The 21,870-nt window shown below is 30.3% G+C and overlaps 5 protein-coding genes across 9 annotated transcripts; 2 read left to right on the top strand and 3 right to left on the bottom strand.

The window, feature by feature from the left end:
* Positions 1-173: 173 nt before the first annotated feature.
* LOC105149411 (solute carrier family 22 member 4) lies at positions 174-10,909 on the top strand. 5 transcript variants are annotated; one of them, XM_087404765.1, is made up of 11 exons: positions 174-798; positions 5,329-5,401; positions 5,531-5,675; positions 6,384-6,603; positions 6,692-6,798; positions 7,065-7,219; positions 7,377-7,566; positions 7,669-7,795; positions 8,019-8,328; positions 8,684-8,868; positions 9,761-10,909. In XM_087404765.1, the coding sequence occupies exons 2-11, from the start codon at positions 5,344-5,346 to the stop codon at positions 9,968-9,970; spliced, it is 1,707 nt and encodes a 568-aa protein (XP_087260891.1). In that variant the 5' UTR covers positions 174-798; positions 5,329-5,343; the 3' UTR covers positions 9,971-10,909. The 5 variants fall into 5 exon arrangements, with proteins under 5 accessions (XP_087260891.1, XP_011060099.1, XP_011060100.1 ...); XM_011061797.2 differs by having other exon boundaries at positions 180-798; positions 5,528-5,675; XM_011061798.2 differs by lacking the exon at positions 174-798 and adding an exon at positions 805-999 and having other exon boundaries at positions 5,528-5,675.
* LOC105149413 (betaine-homocysteine S-methyltransferase) lies at positions 9,760-12,414 on the bottom strand. The gene has a single exon (XM_011061799.2). The coding sequence runs from the start codon at positions 12,393-12,395 to the stop codon at positions 11,427-11,429; it is 969 nt and encodes a 322-aa protein (XP_011060101.1). The 5' UTR covers positions 12,396-12,414; the 3' UTR covers positions 9,760-11,426.
* Positions 12,415-13,354: 940 nt separating this feature from the next.
* Pomp (proteasome maturation protein) lies at positions 13,355-14,789 on the bottom strand. The gene is made up of 5 exons (XM_011061800.2): positions 14,640-14,789; positions 14,203-14,303; positions 13,871-13,931; positions 13,568-13,743; positions 13,355-13,484 (listed from the first exon to the last, which is right to left on the bottom strand). The coding sequence occupies exons 1-5, from the start codon at positions 14,640-14,642 to the stop codon at positions 13,397-13,399; spliced, it is 429 nt and encodes a 142-aa protein (XP_011060102.1). The 5' UTR covers positions 14,643-14,789; the 3' UTR covers positions 13,355-13,396.
* A 148-nt stretch (positions 14,790-14,937) lies between these two features.
* On the top strand, positions 14,938-19,813 carry LOC105149447 (uncharacterized). Its single transcript, XM_087404768.1, has 10 exons — positions 14,938-16,144; positions 16,507-16,677; positions 16,768-17,023; positions 17,364-17,468; positions 17,552-17,736; positions 18,202-18,417; positions 18,843-18,905; positions 19,131-19,275; positions 19,377-19,554; positions 19,684-19,813. Exons 1-10 carry the CDS (start codon positions 16,064-16,066, stop codon positions 19,811-19,813), a joined length of 1,530 nt encoding a protein of 509 aa, XP_087260894.1. The 5' UTR covers positions 14,938-16,063.
* Positions 18,633-21,264, bottom strand: LOC105149415 (betaine-homocysteine S-methyltransferase). The gene has a single exon (XM_011061802.2). It carries the CDS (start codon positions 21,020-21,022, stop codon positions 20,066-20,068), a length of 957 nt encoding a protein of 318 aa, XP_011060104.1. The 5' UTR covers positions 21,023-21,264; the 3' UTR covers positions 18,633-20,065.
* Between the last annotated feature and the right edge of the window lie 606 nt (positions 21,265-21,870).

Raw genomic sequence — 21,870 nt, 5'->3', positions numbered from 1 at the left:
ACTTTGGTAGCGGCAAATTTTTTATGTTAAATATTTTTGAATCTAAAACAAGAAGATTACTACACTTAGATTAAAACAGAATTATTTTTGAGAATAAATTCAAAAATAAATTCAAGAATTCATATCACTTGACTTGAGTAAGTATAATATAATATACACAAAAAAATTTTATTTTAATCGTAGTAATTTTGTGATATTGTTATTTTTTAAGAAGAGTTAAACTTATAAGCTACTTGTACGTATTACTTGGATTATATTATTTAAAAGTAATTATACAATAATTATTTTTTGAGCGCATATATTTGGTTAATATTAATCCTAACACTTTTTTACTATATTAAGTCGCTTATCTCGAAAACGCTTTTTGAAAACTTTTCGGATATAAGAATCGTCCATTGAAGATACATGTCAATAGTCTCAGCATTTATATTTTTTCACAACCTTAAAATAAATCGTTATTCTCCCATCAATTTAGCCATTAATTTCTACGGAAATGTTAGATTTGTCTTATTATACTAGCTCAAACATCGTATGGCTATCACCGTAAAATGCGTTTGCCTTCAAAGAGATAGTATTTGCTATTTTTGCAAAATGGAGATAGGTGTATATACAAGGTCTAGCGGGTGTCCGGCAGTGGAGGTGTAATTCATGAATTCACTCATCGTTGATTGTCCATGTGGACGAACAAAAAGCACATCATATAGCTTGTCTCGTGTAGAGACGGGATTTGCAGCGTTTAGAAGGCTGAACGCCCGTACTCATAACGGATGTTGGACTTATTGAGCGCTCTGTTTTAAGGTAATAGAATATGTAGATACGGTCCGCACGGAGAAGAATACGCGTAAAATATTTTGTCGCTTTTGGATCGCGATAGAAGCAAGAATTGTAAACGTCGACTTCGTGTGGAATCCTTTTCCAAAAAGCGAGTGTACATGATACGCAAAGAAAAGAAGAAAAAAAAATACATGGTGTTCTAATATCAGCTATAATTATATTAAAGTATGTATTTTGTGCGTAAATACGTCGAAATGCCAGTGCTATTGTGCAGATAATTATATTATATTGAACTGTGTGGAGACTGACTTCTAAAAGTATTAAAACAAGAGATAGGATTAAAGTAAGATAATAATATAGATATTCTTAATAGTTTTTGCGATTAGTTATTGTTATGGTTATTAAATTTAATATTTTTAAATAATTAAGAGAAAAAAATAGTGGAATATTTATAAAAATTGAAATATTTAAGGAGAGAGCAAAAATAAATGTCATTAAAATACGATCGCAAAACTGATGATTAAATATATTTTGATAAGTTAAACAAAGTATAAGAAACAAAAAAAATTTGCTTTATTAATATTAGGTATTATAGTCTAATGTGTCTCTCTCTCTTTCTCTTTCTCTCTCTCTCTCTCTCTCTCTCTCTCTCTCTCTCTCTCTCATAAAATAAGTTGGTGTAAAATACTGTTGTGTAACAGGCGATTTGCGTGGTTATGGAAGGTATTTTAATTGTTATCTTCCAAAAGTAACTGTTAAAATATCTATTTCTGAAGCTAAAAACCTAACACGCATATCATCGGAATGTAAAGTAATACTTAACATTAATTTTTTATGACGTAATAAAGTGTGTTTCTTTTAGAAATAAAATTCTTTTAATAATAAAAATTACAAAAGCGGTGATAAGAGTGCGATAATAATGTTTACATATATCTTCCTTTAATGTGTTTATAGTGGAGCTGTAATGGTAGTATATTTCTAACTTTTGACTGAGGTGAATCGTCTCCGAAAATGAGTGATTCAGAAGAAGAACTATTATTACCTATAAATATTGCAAAAGAGGATGTTGGAGAAGATCTGCGTAAAGTACTATTACAAATGTGTTTTTCTAAGTAGAATGATATGTAAAAAATATTTAACGATTTCAAATTGGTTTATCCCTGAAACCAAGCGTTGCACGTTACGAAAATATATAATAGTTATAAAGTACAGTAATAAAGGCACAAACATCGACAAACTTCAATTATAAGCCTAAAATTATAAATCCTGAACAATATTGTTATAATGAGAGCGTAGAAGTTCTCGTCAAATTTTTCTTTCTTAATGTTTTTCTAGTAATGTTTTTACTAGTCGACTACAAAGCCTCGCTCCGCACTCCAATATAAATATTTAATTATATGTGGAAATTATATATCATATGCTCCAACATAAATGCAATCTTAGGCTATACTTAACATTAATAAAGCAAATTCTTTTTGTCTCTTATACTAATTTTTTAATTTACCAAAATATATTTAAATCAATTCTGCGATCGTATTTTAATATCATATTTATTTTCATTCTTTCCTGAAATATTTCAATTTTCTCAATTATCTAAAAAACTACGATGGAGCAAAACGTCTTACAAATTCAAATTCAGCTACCCAAAATCCATAAGGAACACCTACTTTGGTTTGTCTTTTTTTTCAAAAAATGTTTGTGTGGTTCTGTGTAATTATGTGTATATATATATATATATATATATATATATATATATATATATATATACATAATTACACAGTCTGTGTCTAGTGTCTGGTAATTCTTCTGATAGAGTTCGTGGACATGTAGAGCGGATTAAACTAAGATGGAAAATTCTGTACCATTTTGCAATTTTCGCAATAGTTAACAAGATATTAATTGCTAAAAATTGCTGAAAATTGGCCTTCAATAATTTTTTACTCAAATACTATCAACTTTACAGAAAAACTGAAAGAGACAAAAATTGTTTATTTTCTTCTCATAGAATTCTGAATGAATTTTTTCAGAATTTTTTATCAACTTTTTAGTACTGCATTTTCTCATTTTTAACATGAAAAAATACAGTATTAAGAAATTCTGAAAAATTCTAAAAAAATTGTTACTCTGTATATGTGTATTATCATATATATATATATATATATATATATATATATATATATATTTTATTATATTGTCTTATTTGTTGATGTAAGATGTATATTTGTGCAAAACCGCCCTTGCTCTTCAGATTTAATTACGATCGTATTTAGAATCCTTTACGTATGAAATTGCATGGCTCGACTTATGCGAGAACTCCCCGTTCGCGAATTAAAAGAATATTTAAAAAATGGAACCATGGAACTAATAGCTCATTTGTTACCTCATTTCCGCGTGTTCTCCAAAGATAAAATACATATAATCTTCTTCGATATAATATCCTCGAGATTAATTTGAACTGTTACGTGTTGGTCCACTAAATCATATTTGATAGAGATGGACGAAACAGAAATATTAATACATCAAAATATCGGTTAGATAATATGCAATATTGCTGATCGATATTTTCTATTTTTAGACAATACGCGCATGCATATTGATACGCGATACACAAAAAATCGATCTTTTTACAAAAATAACGGTTAGAGATCGTTTTAAGACTATTTCATCAATCCTTTGAATAATTATTCTAATCAGAATTAAAAAAAAATTATTTTTATTGTAACTAGTGCATTATATATTTAGATGTATATAATGTTATGTATTAGGTATTGGAATTAATTCGTAGCGTTTTTTAATGAAAGAATGTTATTTATTTCACATGAGCATTAAAAAATACATTAATGAAAGTACTTCCCATCACTTGTAAAACGCTACGAATTAATTCCAACACCTAATATATAACTTGTAAATGAAATATATACATATATGTATACATGTATATTATATTTGCATATACATTTTACTTTTTATTTTATATAACGTATATGTATAGAATACATTTTTATATTTTAAACATATACATTTACATATTTTATTTTTATTTTTATTTTATTTACTTACATGATTCTAATCTTATACATTCTTACAACAATAAGTATCTATTAATAATGAAAGTTTAATCCAATCTTCATCCAATCCATACTAACATGCGGTTATACATAATTTATAACAAATCGTGGGAACATTCGTTTTCACGCTCACATGTTAAGCATAAATTCAACCTTATTATTTATCAAATATTAAATGAAGATAAATGACGAATGTTATAAGATAAAACGGAACGCAACCAAAGAAGTTCGATATTCTTGTTCAAATATCGATAGACATCAATATCAAAAGACAAAATATCGGTACAAAATATCGAGAAAATAGATAAAATGTCTATATTTAAGATCGACGCTATACCGCCCATCCCTAATATTTGATACATAGAAACTTTCTCGAATCCCCTCATGCGAATAATGATTAGCAAGGCGTTCTATTAATTTATTAACATTTTCTTATAGTTTCTCATAAACCTCATTTTCGCAGAAATAATGCCTATCACACATAAATCGTGAAAACAGCTAAACTTTACTGAAAACTTTCGCAAAATAGCGACGTAACATTAGTATATATAATAAATATCGTAAAACCAAATATACGCGTTGATAGTTACTTCCTTTACGCAATTTTACCACTCGCATGGTGACATTACGCAATTAATAGAATAACTACACAATTGGGGCAGCAATCTGGCACAATTGAAAAATTACTTTATCTTATTTGGCGTTTCAACTTTTTTCGGTCTCTTTCTTTCGAATGTGATGGTTTTTCGATTTCTAATATCGTTAAAAATCAATACCCGTGTATCACATATAGAAATTAATGGTCAACAAGCAGCCTTCGATAGGAGGAAGGACACTAAAATTTCTCCTGGCGTTTTTCAAACATTTCACTGTTATTTATTTATTAAGTATATTTAGTATATTTGTGCGAAAATAGAATTAAAAATGTGAGAATTGCAAATATAGCTGCTCCTCTGAAAATTTCCACATTAAACCACGTACGCTTAAATTCTAACAACAGAAATCTCTGTAAAACTTTCTATAATAAGTTCTTTGAAGTAGAATCTTTAAAGAGTAAAATCTCATTCTTTAGAGATTCTATCGCCCAGTGACAAATAAAAAAAATATGACATTAGAAATAAATAATTGTTCAAAAACTGAAAATGCGTTTCATCGCGCTCAACGATACGACACGGAATGATAAAATACGGACAATTGTTTTGAACAAAATCTTGTTCTCGGCTTTTCGATTTACAATAGTAAAGTTATTTTGCGTACGTGCAAATAAATGATTACAACATGAACTTAGCATTTTCAAAAATAGTAAAGTGCACAGTAGCTCTCTAAATTATTGGAATTTTTTGTTTATCATCATTGTTTATTGTATGATATTCTCAGAAAACTTGAAACATAATATAATACAACAGATTGAATATTCGATGACGATTTCCGATAAGTAATATGTAAATAAAAATAATATAGTTATTACATTCAAATATGATTACAGCGTACGGTATACAGCATGTGGCTGTGCTGCTCAAGAAAGGACAAGGCTGATCTGCGGTCGGGATTAGAAAATGGTATGAATGATTATACTCACATTAACGTAATCATAAAATTGTTAAAGCGTCAAAAAAATAATTTTTCTTATTATGATTTCTTAATCGAAAAAAACGGATTATATAATCGAGTCTTTTTTTTTATAGAAGTTACGAACGATCCATCATCGGAAAATGCTACAGAAAAATTTGGATTTTATCAGATCATGGTATTCACATTTATTAGTATAACATTGATGCTAACGGCAGGATTCGCATTTTCTTATGTATTTACTGCGGGCAAGGTTAAATACAGGTATGAGTATCTTTGCTAATTAGTATCACATATGAGTATTTTTGCTAATTAAAGTAATCGGATCTTACATGACTTATCTAAGCTTTATGATTATTTCTAATTTTTTACTGAATCCAAAATTGAAAAAACTGATGGCCAAATTCAAAAGAGAAAATATTTCTGAATATTAAAAAATATAAGACATTTTCAAATACATATTTACATTCGTATGTAATGAAGATTTAAAAAAGTAGTGTAGCATTTAAATCATATTAGGTACATGTTAATATTAAATGTTTTTTTCTTTATTGTAAAAAAAAAGTTTTGTAAAGAAATGGAAAATAAAGAAATCCAATATAAACTTTTATTAAGATTATAAGTGTATTAATACAATCAAAATATGTTTATATAAGAAATATACAAAGAGCTATTTTTCAAATAATTAAATTATTAATTTATTTACTTTTTTTCACGATGTTTAGCAGGTAAATTAGAAGTTATAATCTGGAACAACAAACGTAACAAAAAAAACTTTGCAATCAATGTGTATACTTGGTATATCTAAGCTGGCCATATTAGTTCTACTTTACAAAGAGTTTTCTCTCTTGGTAATATAATATAACAGTTTCCTCGTTTTGATACATAATTTAAATCTATAATTTAAAACTCCTCGATGTCGAACTTACTGATAGAAAATTAAAAAAGAAAAAAATTATTTATTATTTAAAGATGTTTTGTGCCGGAATGCGAGCATTCAGAGAATACGACATTCGAACCGTCATGGCTGAATTCTTCTGCGCCGATAATCGACGGAGTTATTTCCCGTTGCACTCGTTACGTGGTACAAAACGATTACTCGGACACATGTACGGAAGCATCGTTCACCAACGTCACTCGCGACTGTGATTCTTGGATTTACGATTCGGATGAATATACGATACTTAACGAAGTAATGTGACTCACTAATCAGCGTGTATTTTGCATTTGCCGATTTAACAACAGATTAATTTTCTTTTCCTTTGTTTATTTTGATGCAGTGGAATTTTACCTGCGATGCTAATCGATGGAAACTCACGTTGGTGGGCACGATACAACATACCGGTCAATTTGTCGGCTTGATGTTCGCTGGATACATATCTGACAGGTGAAAGATCAGAGCGTAATATCTCCGAAACTCTAATTAATTAATTTTGTATAAGGATACAAAATTTAGGATTTAATTTTGCATAATGCAGAATAGTATCAGATGTTCTGTAACAATGTTCCTACAAATAATCAATTTCATGAATTCTTGATGAAAAAGAAAGTGTAGCGTATGACACGATATCGCGAGGAATTTCGCGATTTTCAAAAGAAATGTGCTTTGCCACAACGAGAAGTGCACAACCGTGTTTATTCTTTCATTTTCAGGTATGGAAGGCGAACAATTTTAACGGTGGCGACGTCTCTATCTGGAGTCAGTGGCTTGATACAGTCCTTCTCCGTAAATTATTGGATGTTTCTTACATTCGAATTCATCAATGCTACTATAATGGCTGGAATTTACAGCGCGGGATTTATTTTAGGTACGTTAATAATAGAATAATAAATATGTTTGGAAAGAGTAAAAAATATGTACACCAATATATATATATATATATTAATTCCACGTTTCTTTTCAACATACCTTACGCCTTTGATTATGTTCGATACTAATTTATGCCATGCACTTGTTCGCTTTAGGGATGGAGACCATGGGAGTGAAAAATAGAGTCTTTGGAAGCGTTATAATAGCCAGCACATTCGCTGTGGGTGAAGTTTTACTGGGATTGATTGCAAGTTTGTTAAAATCTTGGCGAATGCTTCTTAGGATGGTATACGGACCGGCACTGTTAGCTGTTTTCCTACCTTTAGTCATTCCAGAATCAGTTAGGTAATCTTGTATAATCTTAATGAACATTTGCATATCGATAGAATGTTATTTTCATTCTCTTATCTGCAAAATATATGTACGATACATAATATCGTTTTCAAGATGGTTAATGTCAAAGAAAAAACATGAACAAGTGGATAAAATATATTATAAAATGGCCCGAATGAATGGTCTGCAAGTAACGGATGAGGCCATCAATACATTCAGAGAGCAAAATGTAGCTGAAACGGTACGTTCACCTATCTTTTTTTTTTCTTTCGCAAACGTATATCTAATTAAGGCAATAAAAATGCTTTATTTGCAAATTTACCTACTATTATCTAAAATACAACTATAACTTCGTAATTTTCAGTACAGCAACTTTTGTATTTCTCTGTAAATATTATGTTAGTATAAAGTAGTAAGTTGCACATGATCTTTATAATTATGACATTGATACGCGAATCTTTCAGAAAAGCGAACTGGTGTTGGACGAGAGAAAACCAATCGTGCAAGTTCTACATAGCTCAGTGATACTTATTCGATTGCTGGTCTGCTCGTTCTGTTGGATTACAAATACGTTTGTTTATTACGGACTGTCGTTAAACTCAGTGGCGTTCGGCGGCTATAAGTACTTCAATTTCATACTCGTTGCGATAGTCGAGATACCAGCATTTTGCATCGGCTGCGTGCTGAACAATCACATTGGCCGTAAATCAACGCTTTCTGGTGCATTCATGCTGAGCGGGCTATTCTGTGTCGCAAGCCAATTCGTACCGGCAGGTAAAGAGATAAAGAAAAGAGGTTTCTCAGACAGAGCTGATTGAAGTTTGGTACGTTCCTGGAGTGACTTTTCAGAAATGATTTGGCCCATTTCTCTTTTCGCACAAAGTTATTTCTATAAAATGCAAGTCAATAAACAAAAAATATCCTGATTGAATATACATCGGCATCCTTTTGTTTGAAAAATTATCCTTCCGTCACTTAAAATATTCTTTAAAATCGATTTGGTCCATGCAAAAGGAGAAATGGATAGTTTACAATTAGTCACAATCGTGTTGTTCGTGTAATTATATTAGTTTATAATGGGTTGCCACAGCGCGTAGTATTCTGATGATTTATTGCTGCTCTGTTTCAGAAACCTGGAATTATGGACCCTTATTTTTATACATGGCCGGAAAGTTGTGTATCGCCATGGCGTTTTCTACTACCTACATTTTCACGGCAGAGCTTTTCCCGACAACGCTCAGAAATTCTCTGCTCGGATTTTGCAGCATGATCGGTCGCATTGGGTCAATCTTAGCACCGCAAACGCCTCTTTTGGTGAGTCAATATAAACAAACGTTGCAATAAACATAGATTTTCTTAATATGTGCTTCTCGAATTTACGCTTTGATAACGTTATGTCGCGCCATCACAAATATCTTCCAGATTTGCGGATCTATTCTTCTGTAATTTGGGATCTAACAGGTTTTCAAGAAACTTTTGTTCTTATAGATAATATTATATATTCAAAAATATCGTTGATACATTCTCGTATTTATATTCTCTAAATCTGATAAATGTACATATCGGTTCCTTGCTTTAAAAGTAACAAAAAATGTGATTTCGAGTTATTACCACATAATAATAAGTTAGATAAAGATTACTCTATCAGTCACTTCGCTAAATAGCACTTATATCGACTCTCATAATTTTAAAGAGATAATTTTTACAAGAACATTTTGAGTTATCATTTTTGTAAATAAAAAGGAAAGTCTTCTAGAGAGAACATTTAGAGTTAAGATAGTTTTAACAATAAAAAAGAAATTCCTGATTTGTTATAATTTTATAGGATATCAAAATTGTGACAACTCAAAATCGTAATTTTTTTAAGAATTGTGAAACAAAAATAATACTTGATCATATTTCTAAGAGTACATTCTTTTTGTTGATATTACCGATTTGAGCAGTCAATAATTTTCTATTATTAAAAAATAATTTCTAGAAAGTTTAATTTTTTTAGTTGTCACTTTTGAAATAAGAGAACAATATGATTTTTATAAATGACATTAGTAATATTTTATATTTTTTTCGAGTATGCAAAGAATATTTGAAATAGCATGTTTGCAATCTTTTTAAAATGAACTTTTCAATCACCGTTGAGAAAAAATTCATCGTACAAATTACATTGTCTGAAACACTTCATTAATGACGTTTTCTTATTTACATTCAGATGCAAATAATGCCTTCGTTGCCATTTATTCTATTTGGAACTATGGGTATGATCGCAGGCGTCTTGTCTTTGATTTTCCCGGAAACTTTAGGAACGAAACTTCCGGATACCGTATGGGAGGCAGAAAAAATTGGCAAAGAAACTCGCAAAATTTCGAATTTTAACATGTCGGAAGAAAGGCTACGTCAGAAGAGCAGCGCAGAACGCTAAGAACGCTTTAATTTATGCAAATGCCTAGCATCCCTCGTGTATTTTTTCAGCATCTGTCCTAGATTTTATAGAGATGCTAGTTACCTCTCCACAAGATGCTAGCATGCGGATGAATTCATCTTAGAGACTCGCGTGATAGAAATGTTTAATAATATTATTATTATAAATATTAACTCCTTTTACAATGTACTCATTACTTAGATTCAGATAGTGATTAAAAAACTAATATCATTAAAATTATTATTATTTATCTAAAGAAATCTAGAAGTGATAACATTTATGAATTTAATTATAGATAGTATAGAAATCAAAATGCTTTTTATTATTTTTTATGACAATAATGTATTTCGCAAATAAGCAATAGTTTACATTTATTTATATTATTTTAATATATGACGAGATAAATGGCAAAATGCCAGGCTACGATATGTTAGGTTTCTCTTTCTCTCTCCTTTCTTTGTCTCTTTCCCTCGCTCCTTCTCTCACTCTCTTACCCTGCATAGTTCAATTGTATGACGTAAATCAGTTGTTGATTTATTGTCATAATTATTATAAATCATTTTTACGAAATATGTATTTTAGTCGTTTTTAGCTTTACTGTAGTTTTTTTATACGCATATATTGTACAATAGCGGAAACAATAGCGTACCTGACAATAAAGTATTACAATTCAGAATAGAAATTCCTTTACATATAAAACTTTTGTTCCTTTTATACTAACAAAACGAGAGTACACATTATTTATTTTCGAGACATTAGATATATCATTAGATGTATCGAAGTATTAAATATCAATAAAAATTTTACAGATTTGAAAAAATGTAATTGCGTATATCGTATATCATATATGATGTTTAGCATGAAAAATAATGTATTGTATCTCGTTGTAAAGAACTTATGTAAAACATTAACAGAAAAAAAATAAATTTATTGAATAAATTTTATTGAATAAATACTTAAATGATATGATATAAATATCAAATATATAAAAGATGCAAATATATAAATGATTTTTTATACGTATGAAGCAATTTCATTTTGTTTAAAATTGATTATATCATGATAGAAAAAGACCACGGATTATATGATAGCTTTTTTACGTAGCAAAATGGGAAACCTGGTAAAGCACATACATTTTCGACGAATCTGAGTGTTGTAAATAACATATAGCTTTTATATATTATGTAAATAGTCGATAACGAAATTATAATTTTCCAATTTTTTCTTGTTATAAAATCTCGATATAAAATTGTGCAATCCGGACTATGTAATATCGATAACATGTACGAAAAATTAATATAAAAATTATTACATTCGATAAAATAGACAACGCATATCCAGGTTTTAATCAGATGCCGCGAGAACAATAGGAGTTTGTAACCCCTGGTTTTAACCAGCGCGTATATGTATCAATATCTGTAAAAAATATATTTGAAAGTCACTGGCATCACATTGTTCAGAATTTCTTGCTATGTCGATTCACTTCCGATCGAATTAGCTTAATGTCCTCTGCGAAGATCTTGCAGCATCCGCCGATGTAACGAATTCCTAGGTCCAACCATTCTGACATGGGCAGATTCAGAGAATGATCGTCTTGGACCGCGATCCATTCGCCGTTTGTAGAATAGCTGCCACCTCTATTGGGATACACTACCAAAGGAATGAAATCCTGTTCCGATGAAGCGCTTTCGTTGATACCCTTCAGTAAGGGAGTTACGTACTTCGGATCGATGCAATTTACGCCAACTGCGACGATCTGCAATGGCAAAGTGCGGTAACAACGCACAGCTGTATTTTGGAATACGCTGCCATCCGACATGAATTGACCATCTCGACATGAAAATGAGAGCCAGGCACGGGCATGTGGGTACTCCTTCAGCAATTCTAGAATAGCTTCCGCTTCCTCGACACAGGGTATAGTTTCGAAAGCTAGAAGATCAGTATCAGCATTCAATAATGCCTTAACGCGTGGCCTGTGCCAATCAATTAGTTCTTGTCGGGATATATTCTTTCCGTAGGAACCGGTATATTCAGACCCATTGTGTAGGTAAGCGCCATAAGGACCGCACGATCCAGCGACCATAGGTCTCGACTCGAAGGGAATGCTCTCTTCTCGAATGTAATCATCTACAGCTTTCCTAGCTAAGTTTACAGATGTTTTGAGCAAGTTCAAACTTTCATGTTCACTTATATTCAAATACTTCATCATGCCAGGTACAGACGCTTGATAGGTATTAGTCTCGATAATGTCGGCACCGGCGCGTAGAAAATCCAAGTGTGTGGCATATATGGCATCGACATTGGTTTTAAGAAACCGCGCCGTCCACAGCGGATCACCATCGATTTTTGTATTCACATGCCGTGACAATTGCCCGGAAAAACCGCCATCCAGGATCTTAGGAGCATTTTGACAGTGTTCCATCATTGTTGATATGGATGGTAGATTGCAGATTCAAGTATATCAACGTGTTTTAATATTACGTGTCAAAAATCACTTGGATTTGCACGATTTTAAAAAGAGAATTCTCCCACTTCTATGGAGGACGCTTTGAATTCTCTCCTATTAATTTCAACCGATTGAAGAGTGACTCATTATCAAGTGCACCGGTATTTCTTAGTCTTTCTAACCTTGATTAGAGTGAATTGTTTTTATTACCTTTTGTCGCAGAGTATTACGACTTGCTCATAAAGAATAGTAAATTATTAAAAAAAGATCTTTTACCTGATGCGAAAGTACGAAGAATATTTGGATTATTTCAAATTAAATCAAATATTAATTCTTCTAATTCTTCATTGCAGCCAACTTAAGTTACAACATAGAAAATAACATCATGTTTACTACCATGATTCTCGGAACGAAATATTTCCATGACCTATACGAGTCGACATCTTTGTTCTCCGTGTGAAGGTCCAGGTGACTGGAAAATACCTTATACCTTATGAGTAAATTACTGATAAATTAATTGCATATTTTACAACAGCAGACAAGAAATTTCCATAATGATAATATACTCTATAAACCAAGTTTGTTTAATAAAAAACTTATATGTTACAGCAAAAGTTGACATATATTAAATTATATATTGTATAATTACCGGTAAAACACATATTTTCTTTTGTTAATCGAAGATTGGCGAGGCCAGGAGTAAAATATACTTGTAAAATATATACTTTTCCATTATTTTATTCTTACGAAATTAATTTTTTTCATTAAATATACCGAAATTTTCTTTATCGAATATATAATATTGAATGCAATTTTTTCACATTTATTGAATTTGTTAGATATTAAGATTTGGTAATTTTAAAATATCGCCAAAAAATCTAATAACTTACAAAAATTATATAGAATTAATTTATTAATAGTTATTAAGACTATATAAATTTTTATTTTTTTATTAAGACAAAATTTTTGCAAGATGAACATTACAATATTCCAAGGTGATTTTCTACGATGGCATGTGGCTGTCCCATTTGTTCCCTGAATTCAGATGTATTGAAGACATCTTCGAATCTATAAATAGTAATATATAAGTGGATAAAAATTGTTGAATATAGACCGATTTGTCAGTGCAGTAATATATTTGTTATAAATACCCTATATTCTGATCTTTTCCAAGTAAAACATCTCGCATCACATTAGATGACGATAAAAATGGAAGTCTTCCAATGTTCTCCGTGGCTTTCAATTCCATTGCTATGCGCAGTGGAGCATGCAATCCTTGTGTATTTCTAAGCAATATCATATTCATACGATCTTGATTTTTTTGATACTGAAACAAATACGGTCACAATTTACTATTTTAAAATTGTCTATGTTGAGAGAGAGAGAGAGAGAGAGAGAGAGAGAGAGAGAGAGAGAGAGAGAGAGAGAGAGAGAGAATACACAATAAATCTTACATTTCGTTCTGATGCTTCCAAGGGATGTATGTAACCAACACTTTGTCGGACTGATGACAGACTAAATAAACAAGAGTAATGTTAAAAACTATCTCTTGAAAGAAACTGTTTTTAAAGATTCGTAAAATATAAAGATTTTGTAATACATTCCATTATTCATTACAAGTACTGAAAATCTACAATATAAGTAACATGAACTATAGATTTTTAGTATTTGCAGTAAGTAATGTAGTCTGTATTTCAATAGTGAAAGCAAATTCTTTCAAATGAAATGAATTATATTAATTAATTCTTGCAACTTAGTTTTTTTAAGTTTATTTAAATTGTCATACCCTGATACCATAGGATTGGGTAAGTCATAGTTAGTTTCACTTTTAACATCGAATTGTTCAGGTACGACAGGCTTGGGTATGATTGATGGCAAACCGAAACTCTGAAATTATAATAATTATAATGCAGATAAAACTTTGTGTGTTGAAGTCCAATTTTCTCTACTGTTTTACATAAAATAATAGTAAATACAAATTAGTTTGAAAACTACACACAATTTATTTTTATAAAACAAAGCACAAACACGATTTATTTTTTTTTCAAGTAATATGTATAATTATTAATTGACATTCAATCTACAAGGAAATCTATAGAATAAACAGTAAAATCGACTGTCATTGTTAACATAACCTGTTCATATATAATATATATAGTATTATCTTAAAATTGATATGTGAACAATACGCAATATACTGTTTGAAAAAAATACGTCGATTACCATTTTACTGCTTTGCTATCACGATAGAAATCACACCAAGAAAATATCAAAACAATTCAAAAATGTGTTGACAATTCACTCCCAGAAACAAGAATCTTGTAATGTCATAACGTTCGTAAACTCACAAAATTTCGGTGGAACTCGTATCGATTGTGAACCAGGTTGTGTTCCAAAATTCGCTACCAACGCTGAAATCTACAGTTTACGTTACGTGTACATTTTCAGTACTGGCAGTGAATTTCGGAGAACACAGCCTCAAGTAATGCTAATTTCTAATTTGTTTAAAACCTATATCAGACTATGATATTGAAATTGAATTTAATCAATCGAAACAAAGTTTACTAAATCTGATATCGATTTTCTTTCTTTTGATTGATTAATGCTTTGATTAATGCTTTCAAGCAGTGGTCTAGTTTCTATCGAGGGTTTAATCCGGAATGGGATTTAATCAGAATAAGTGCTCGCTACTATTGGTGTATTTTTCTAGACCTAAAGATTTGATTGGATGATCTAGAAGAATACACCAATAACAATGAATACTCAGTCAACTGTTGAATCTGCTGAACGCAGCCGTCAATTCTTGTTTTTAGGGGTCGGTATTCATAGGCTATATTCGTAGTCCGTTCTTATTTTAAGACCTTATTTTAAGTTTTAAGTAATGTCATGGTGGAGGGAAATCAAGTGTGCTCTTGCGCACATTTCTAACAGCAGTAATAGCCAATAAGAACGTGGCATTATATGCCGCCATATTACCACGGTTTTATTTGAATTAAGCATTATGTCACAATAAAAATTGATTTTTTATAATCTTTTTCCCATTTTAATATTAATGTTTTCTCTTTTGAGAAGTGATAAAAATGTATATTTTTTAATTCTATTTTTTGATGATCATTTTTACATGTTTTTATATGGCAAATAGTATAGTCTCTCGAACTGTTATTTTAGCTTACCGCAATGCAAATATTTTAATTTAAATAATCGCATTTGGAATCTGCGCAGAACCGTACAAAATTCGTCTTGAAAATGAGCACACTTGACTTTTTTCCACCATGAGTAATATGTGTTTAAGATGCCAATACGACCCTCTGATTGGTTCGTAACATTATAAAACTGTACTCAAAACAGTCTTAAATGTAAGATTTGATTTTGAAAATACAGATCTAAAAAAACCGTCTAAAAAATTTTTATAAAATGACTTATGTTTTGATTTTGAACTTTGTGGAACTTATTTGGAAAGTTTTTATATAAAGTGACCATATTGGCTATAACTATTATACGATTTCTTCGATACAAGCGATCGACCAAACAATTTCACCTAACGTCAGTTTGCCTCAGTTGTTAGTACTTTGTGTTGTTAATATTTACACAAATCAGAAATTTAGTTAAAAGTTTATGAACAATAAATTTCACATTTTTCTATTACAATGTCCTTATACAAGGCAAGAAAAATTAGTTCTTTGCGTGAATCACTTGCGTATAAATTACCGAGGAAAATTCTGATTAGGGTAAGTAAAATAATCATTGCGTTTTGAAACGGAATCTTATATGCAATTTTTTTCTTTAAATATACACATTGTGAAATAATACAAATTTAAATTTCTTACAAAAATGTAAAAAATTCATTTATAATGTATATATATATATATATATACATAAGATCATTTAATTGTATAGAGAATCATTCATATAATTATCGATGGGGATATATCTATAACAATAAATTTAAAATATTTATAAATATTTGCTTTGCTTATTAATAAAGTATATTCTTGTTTAGAAATTTAAAATATTTATAATTATATATTATAATTTGATTAAAGACAAAGAGAATCAGAAGCAAAATAAGGACATAATAATTTTCATTTAGCCCGATAGATTAAGAGGTCGTTATTTATTTCGATCAGCCGTGCGGCGAGTTTTGGAATATATGGAATGGATATCAGAGGAACAGATCGAGGAAATTAGCGATGATGTAACGATTGATATTAGAACAGCTCAACAGAAGCGTGAAATGGAAAAAAAATTACTTACATTAAAGGTATTCTATGTGTATATAGTATGCTAAAAGTAGATAAATAGAAATAAAGAATCAAAATTTAACATGTAAAAAATGTATCGCTGATTCAAGGATCGATCGATACTTCTAATAACAGCATCGGAAAGATCTTCCGCCGATAAAGCATACATATATGATCTTATCACAAAGTTCCACGCATTCACAAAGCATTCTGAGGATTTGAGAGAAAATCTGGCAGCTGTATGCTTTTATCAATATTTACCGTCTGGTCGGGTAATCGTTCGTCAGGGTCATAAAGCGAGAAATCTTTATTTTATTATAAATGGTGAGATCAATTTGTCAAAAGTAGTGATCGATGATTTAACAGGTAAGAAAAAATAGTATTACAAATTTTCACAGAATCTTGGACACGAAAAAATGACATAAAAAATAAATTAGAAAGAATTTTTGTATTGAATATTTACTGTTTTATACATAATAGAAATACAAGAATACAATGAGATGGAAATATAAGATATATCAACATTTTCCATTTAATTTATAATATTGGAATGAATTTCTTATTGTTGTAATTTGACATTACATCATTTTTTTGACAAACTTTAATTTATAAGATAAGTTATGTCTATATTTTGGGAAAAGAATTATTTCTGAAAGAAAAATTATGTAGCTTAATGTAAAGAATTAGATGTAATGTTTTCTGTTAGGTGAAGAAAAAGTTGTAGATATGGGGAGCATACATCCAGGAGATATGTTTGGTGAAGTTGCATTATTGCACACGGTACCGAGAACATCAACGATAATTACTGCAAGTTAGTAGAAACGAATTATGAAAATAGACATGCTAATAGATTTCATCAAAATTTATATTACTTCTTATATGAATATTATTTAGCGTCGGTCGATTTGCTTCTAATTACTGAAGACGATTTTAATAACGTCTTGCGCAGTAGTTTGACAAAAAAGTGGGATGTTCTGAAAGATGCGTTGGTTCATTTTAATTATTTTAAGTTGTGGGATGAAGAGACGATACGAGAATGTTGTATTTTGAGCAAATTAAAAGACTTCAAACCTAATGAGGTAAATAATTTAGCAATAATTATTTTATGATAGAGGAAAAGGTAATATTACGAGATCCTTGTTGGCCTCTTGTATGGCCCTTTAAATATTTCCGCTATTAGGTAGAAAAAAAATTATTTACGACATCATTTGTTCAGTAGTTCATATGCGATCAGTACCCTATAACGCATATCAAAATCAAGATCATTGAAGCGATACCTTTGTATATTTAAAAATTATATCTTAAGTCATAAATATTTTATAATTTTGAGTTTAAGATCGATTGAATAACACTTTGACCAGTGTAATCGTTAAGTTTTCAATTTAAATATTAATTATTTAGTTATTTTATAAAATGTAATGAGGGGACATAATAGCATTTTTTCCTCTAATATTTCGATAATTCGTAATTCTCGAGAATATTTTAAGAAATAAACACAAATCTGAACAAAAGATACAGAAAATATTAACAAATTAATTTGAAAGATTTTGTTAGGTGATGGAAAAGGCATGGTGAATTATGTGCATTTTATTCTGAAAGGTAAATGTCGCCTTATTGAACATATGCTTGTTCATGAGCGTTCTTCTTATCATGGAATGCAATACGAACTATACGAAACCTACGGTCCACAACGAAGAGTGCCAAAAAAGATTGCGGAACCTGACAAGCTTGAATCAAATCAATTTGATAAATTCATTCCAGTACGAATTAAGAAGAAATAACTTTATTCTCTTGTATATTATTTCTTTAGTTTTAGTAAAACTATACACTTTTCTTTCTTTGCGCTTGTATTTTTTCGATGTACTATTCGTGTACATATATCATGTTTAATTTTAAATATTATATTAATTTTAAATATAATAATTAAGAAACAATTTTAAATAATTGTGTTAATATAATTTTAATACGGTGAATATAGTTTGTATTATTTTATTAAAAAATTACATAAAAGATTTTATTTGTTATAAAAGCCATTTATATACGGATTGAATTATTGCTAATTATATATAATTTAAGCAATTCTTTTAATCATTAGTGCAAAGATATTTTATTACTTAGTACTGTCTGATTTTATCGAAAATTGAACATAGAATATGTATGTTTACCGATCGCATTTTTTTTGCAGAACTCTGTTAAAACACAAGAGGTTGATCGATTAAGCATTGTCACTACCACACTTATAGACGTTGTGAGTATTTACAGCATGCTCTCCTTTTCCTTTTTCTTACTAATCTATCTCAATCAGTAAAATTATACAAAGCTATCTGATCGAGTAAATTATTGAAGTTCGTTTATCAGTTAAACTTATTGAAACGGTATGATTACATCTTTGGATAAATTTGATTTTATTGGTCAGTAATGTAGGATCATAAATTGATTGATTTGCATTGTTAATAAATATTATAAAATCAAGGTTAAAGGATGGCATGAAATTACTGATATTGCGGAGATATTAATGCGAGAACCGTCTGTTACATCTGAATTACATTATCCCAGTGATGTTCGCACTATATTCATGCAAATATGCACTTTTTCACGGGGTGCGTGTTTTGGTTTAGGTGAGAAACATATATTATAATTACACACAATTATTATTACATACAAATTATATTTTCTTTTATCTAATACGATGTAATGAATCAATATTTAATTAATTAAGGAGAAAACATGCTTCATCGAAGAATCGTAGCGCTTACGCCAGTACGATGTTTTCTTATCCCACGATATTGGTTATTCGAGCATAACCGTGCCAATATTTGGGGACGTGTGAAACTGTTCTTGGACTTAAAGTATCCAACTAAAAAACAGCTATTTAATGAATTTCTTCTAAATCGAAAGTATGATAAATTATTAAACATAATTACAGTAATATTTTCAGATTCCTCCTAATTATCAAATTTTTATCTAATTATTGATTTAATGATTTATAGAAATTATTGCACTATTCTCTCTGACTTTTATTTTAGATGGATGACGTACAAGCAGAATTTAGTTAAAGATGCCCTTAATCGACGTGGTCATTTTCATAGTAATATAATGGTACACGACGTGCCGTATTCTATCAGAATTACTGATGAAATAGATCCAAAACTATGATTATTCTTCTCTATTGTTTCTATTAAATAAATATAATTTTAAATAATACTATTGTAGTATAATATATTGAATATATATATAATATTTATTTAGAAATTTTGTAGAAATAAAATTTGAACGCGCTTATTATTTATGTAAACATTTTATGTATTAATATATTAATATATTTTGCATTTGTGCAGACATTTAAATTCATTATTATAAAAATTATGTGAAGTCATCCTCTCAATGGCCATTAAATTTACATTATATCTATGTTCGACATTGGTCCACTTTAGATCTTATTTGTTTGATGTCCATAGCATATGTTCTACAACATCCGCCGATGTAGCGAACGCCAAGATCCAACCATTCGTCAATGAACTCGTGCAAAGAGGCAATTTCTCCTTCTTTCTTCCATCCTTCAGATACTGTATATTTTTCTCCGCTATTAGGGTATACTATCAATGGTATGAGATCGTTTAACTTGTTTTTATTGATATCTTGCAGCAGAGTGGTAACACATTGTGGAGCAATGCAATTAACACCGATCGCTAATATTTGTCCGGGTAATGCATTTTTATAACATCTCACAGCAAGCTCTTGAAAGTTGTTGCCATCTGCCAAGCTTTTTCCATCATTTCTACAGGAGAATGACAACCATGCCTGCGTATCTGGAAATTCCTTGAGTAGATCGATTATAGCCTCCGCCTCGCGGACACAAGGTATTGTTTCTATCGCCAATAGATCAACGCCTCTCTCCAGCAATGCGCGTATGCGAGGTCTATGCCAATTGATCAAAAATTCTCGCGATACGTTGATACAATACGAACCAATATACTCTGAACCATCGTGCAAGCAAGCGCCGTAAGGACCGCAAGAGCCAGCGATTAATGGCTTTCGATTCCTCACATTTTTATCGTTCTCTATTTCTTTACTATAAACGTTAACGGCATCTTTAGCATAATCAACAGCTTTACGGATAATCTCGAGACTTTCTTCCTCGGTGATACCGAGATGCTTTACAAAACCGTCGGTAGTTGCTTGATATGTATTTGTCTCTATAATATCGGCACCAGCACGCAAGAAATCCAAGTGAGTAGCGAAGACGGCTTTCGGTTTCGTTATGAGAAAACGTGCAGTCCACAGAGGATCACCGTTAATTTTTTCATCTAGGTGAGTGGACAATTGCGTAGAAAAACCACCGTCTAGCACTTTTATCTTCGACATGATTGTTTTTTTTTTCTGTTCGTTTTTAGAAGTTTATTAAAATCGTTTAATTTTAATTTATTAAAACTTTGTATGAAAAACCGATATCACATAACGACACAAAAAATTTTACTGCCATACGAATATAAATGCATAGCTTGCATCTCGATTGCTTGATGTGCTCTACGATATTACAAGAAGTTAGTCCAATGCAATGGATTTTATACACATTACGGAGATAACTGTGAAATGGCTTGTTGCTGTGTCTACATTTTGATAGTTAATCATTATAGAAGTACATGTCATTGTCCAAATAGTCGCTTCTTCCGGAGTATTGCGTATTGGTCGCAGATTACTGTATCATGCACAGCATAATCTTATCTAATAACTGATACAATGTCATCTTTTTTTTATCAGGTATATGTGCAAGACGAAAACAGGAAAATGCAGATAAGAAATCGTTTAGCAATATAAATAAATGTTAATTTTTTTAATTGATTGTTTGACCTTACGATATTTGATAGAAAGTTCAGAATGCAATCTAAGGCTGTGTTTCCGTTGCACGCATAATGTGCATGATGTATCGTAATCCTTATTTAACATTCTGCGAATAACAAGGATAAAATGATATCTCATGCGCATTACATGTATTAAATGACGCATATTAAATGACATTAAAAAAAAAGAAAGAACATTAATAATCTTTATCTGTAATGGATTTTGATAACTATTTCCATTAGTCACTACTACTGCGACGAATCAATGTAATTCTTTCAGTTTAATTAGTAATTGACGAACGATGTGTGATAATTAATGTAACATTGATTTATTGTACAGTATTAAATAGAAAAATAGCTTAGAGGAAAGTG

Source organism: Acromyrmex echinatior, chromosome 3, assembly GCF_024713525.1.
Source record: "Acromyrmex echinatior isolate Ae372 chromosome 3, ASM2471352v2, whole genome shotgun sequence".
NCBI lineage: Eukaryota > Metazoa > Arthropoda > Insecta > Hymenoptera > Formicidae > Acromyrmex > Acromyrmex echinatior.
The sequence above is the reverse complement of the archived record's forward strand: the minus strand, read 5'-3'. Positions and strand labels throughout refer to the sequence as shown.

What these genes read in the sequence shown, in the direction of transcription:
- Pomp (XM_011061800.2), bottom strand. An exon ending in CCCAATCCTATGGTATCAGG is followed by an intron (nt 13,932 to 14,202) that starts GTATGACAATTT and finishes TTGTTTATTTAG; the next exon opens with TCTGTCATCAGTCCGACAAA. An exon ending in TGGAAGCATCAGAACGAAAT is followed by an intron (nt 13,744 to 13,870) that starts GTAAGATTTATT and finishes TATTTGTTTCAG; the next exon opens with TATCAAAAAAATCAAGATCG.
- LOC105149413 (XM_011061799.2), bottom strand. Translation starts at nt 12,395, where the DNA reads ATGATGGAACACTGTCAAAATGCTCCTAAGATCCTGGATGGCGGTTTT.
- LOC105149411 (XM_011061797.2), top strand. Translation starts at nt 5,344, where the DNA reads ATGTGGCTGTGCTGCTCAAGAAAGGACAAGGCTGATCTGCGGTCGGGA. An exon ending in CAGCGCGGGATTTATTTTAG is followed by an intron (nt 7,220 to 7,376) that starts GTACGTTAATAA and finishes TGTTCGCTTTAG; the next exon opens with GGATGGAGACCATGGGAGTG. An exon ending in CACCGCAAACGCCTCTTTTG is followed by an intron (nt 8,869 to 9,760) that starts GTGAGTCAATAT and finishes ATTTACATTCAG; the next exon opens with ATGCAAATAATGCCTTCGTT.
- LOC105149415 (XM_011061802.2), bottom strand. Translation starts at nt 21,022, where the DNA reads ATGTCGAAGATAAAAGTGCTAGACGGTGGTTTTTCTACGCAATTGTCC.
- LOC105149447 (XM_087404768.1), top strand. Translation starts at nt 16,064, where the DNA reads ATGTCCTTATACAAGGCAAGAAAAATTAGTTCTTTGCGTGAATCACTT. An exon ending in AAAAATTACTTACATTAAAG is followed by an intron (nt 16,678 to 16,767) that starts GTATTCTATGTG and finishes CGCTGATTCAAG; the next exon opens with GATCGATCGATACTTCTAAT. An exon ending in ATCAACGATAATTACTGCAA is followed by an intron (nt 17,469 to 17,551) that starts GTTAGTAGAAAC and finishes AATATTATTTAG; the next exon opens with CGTCGGTCGATTTGCTTCTA.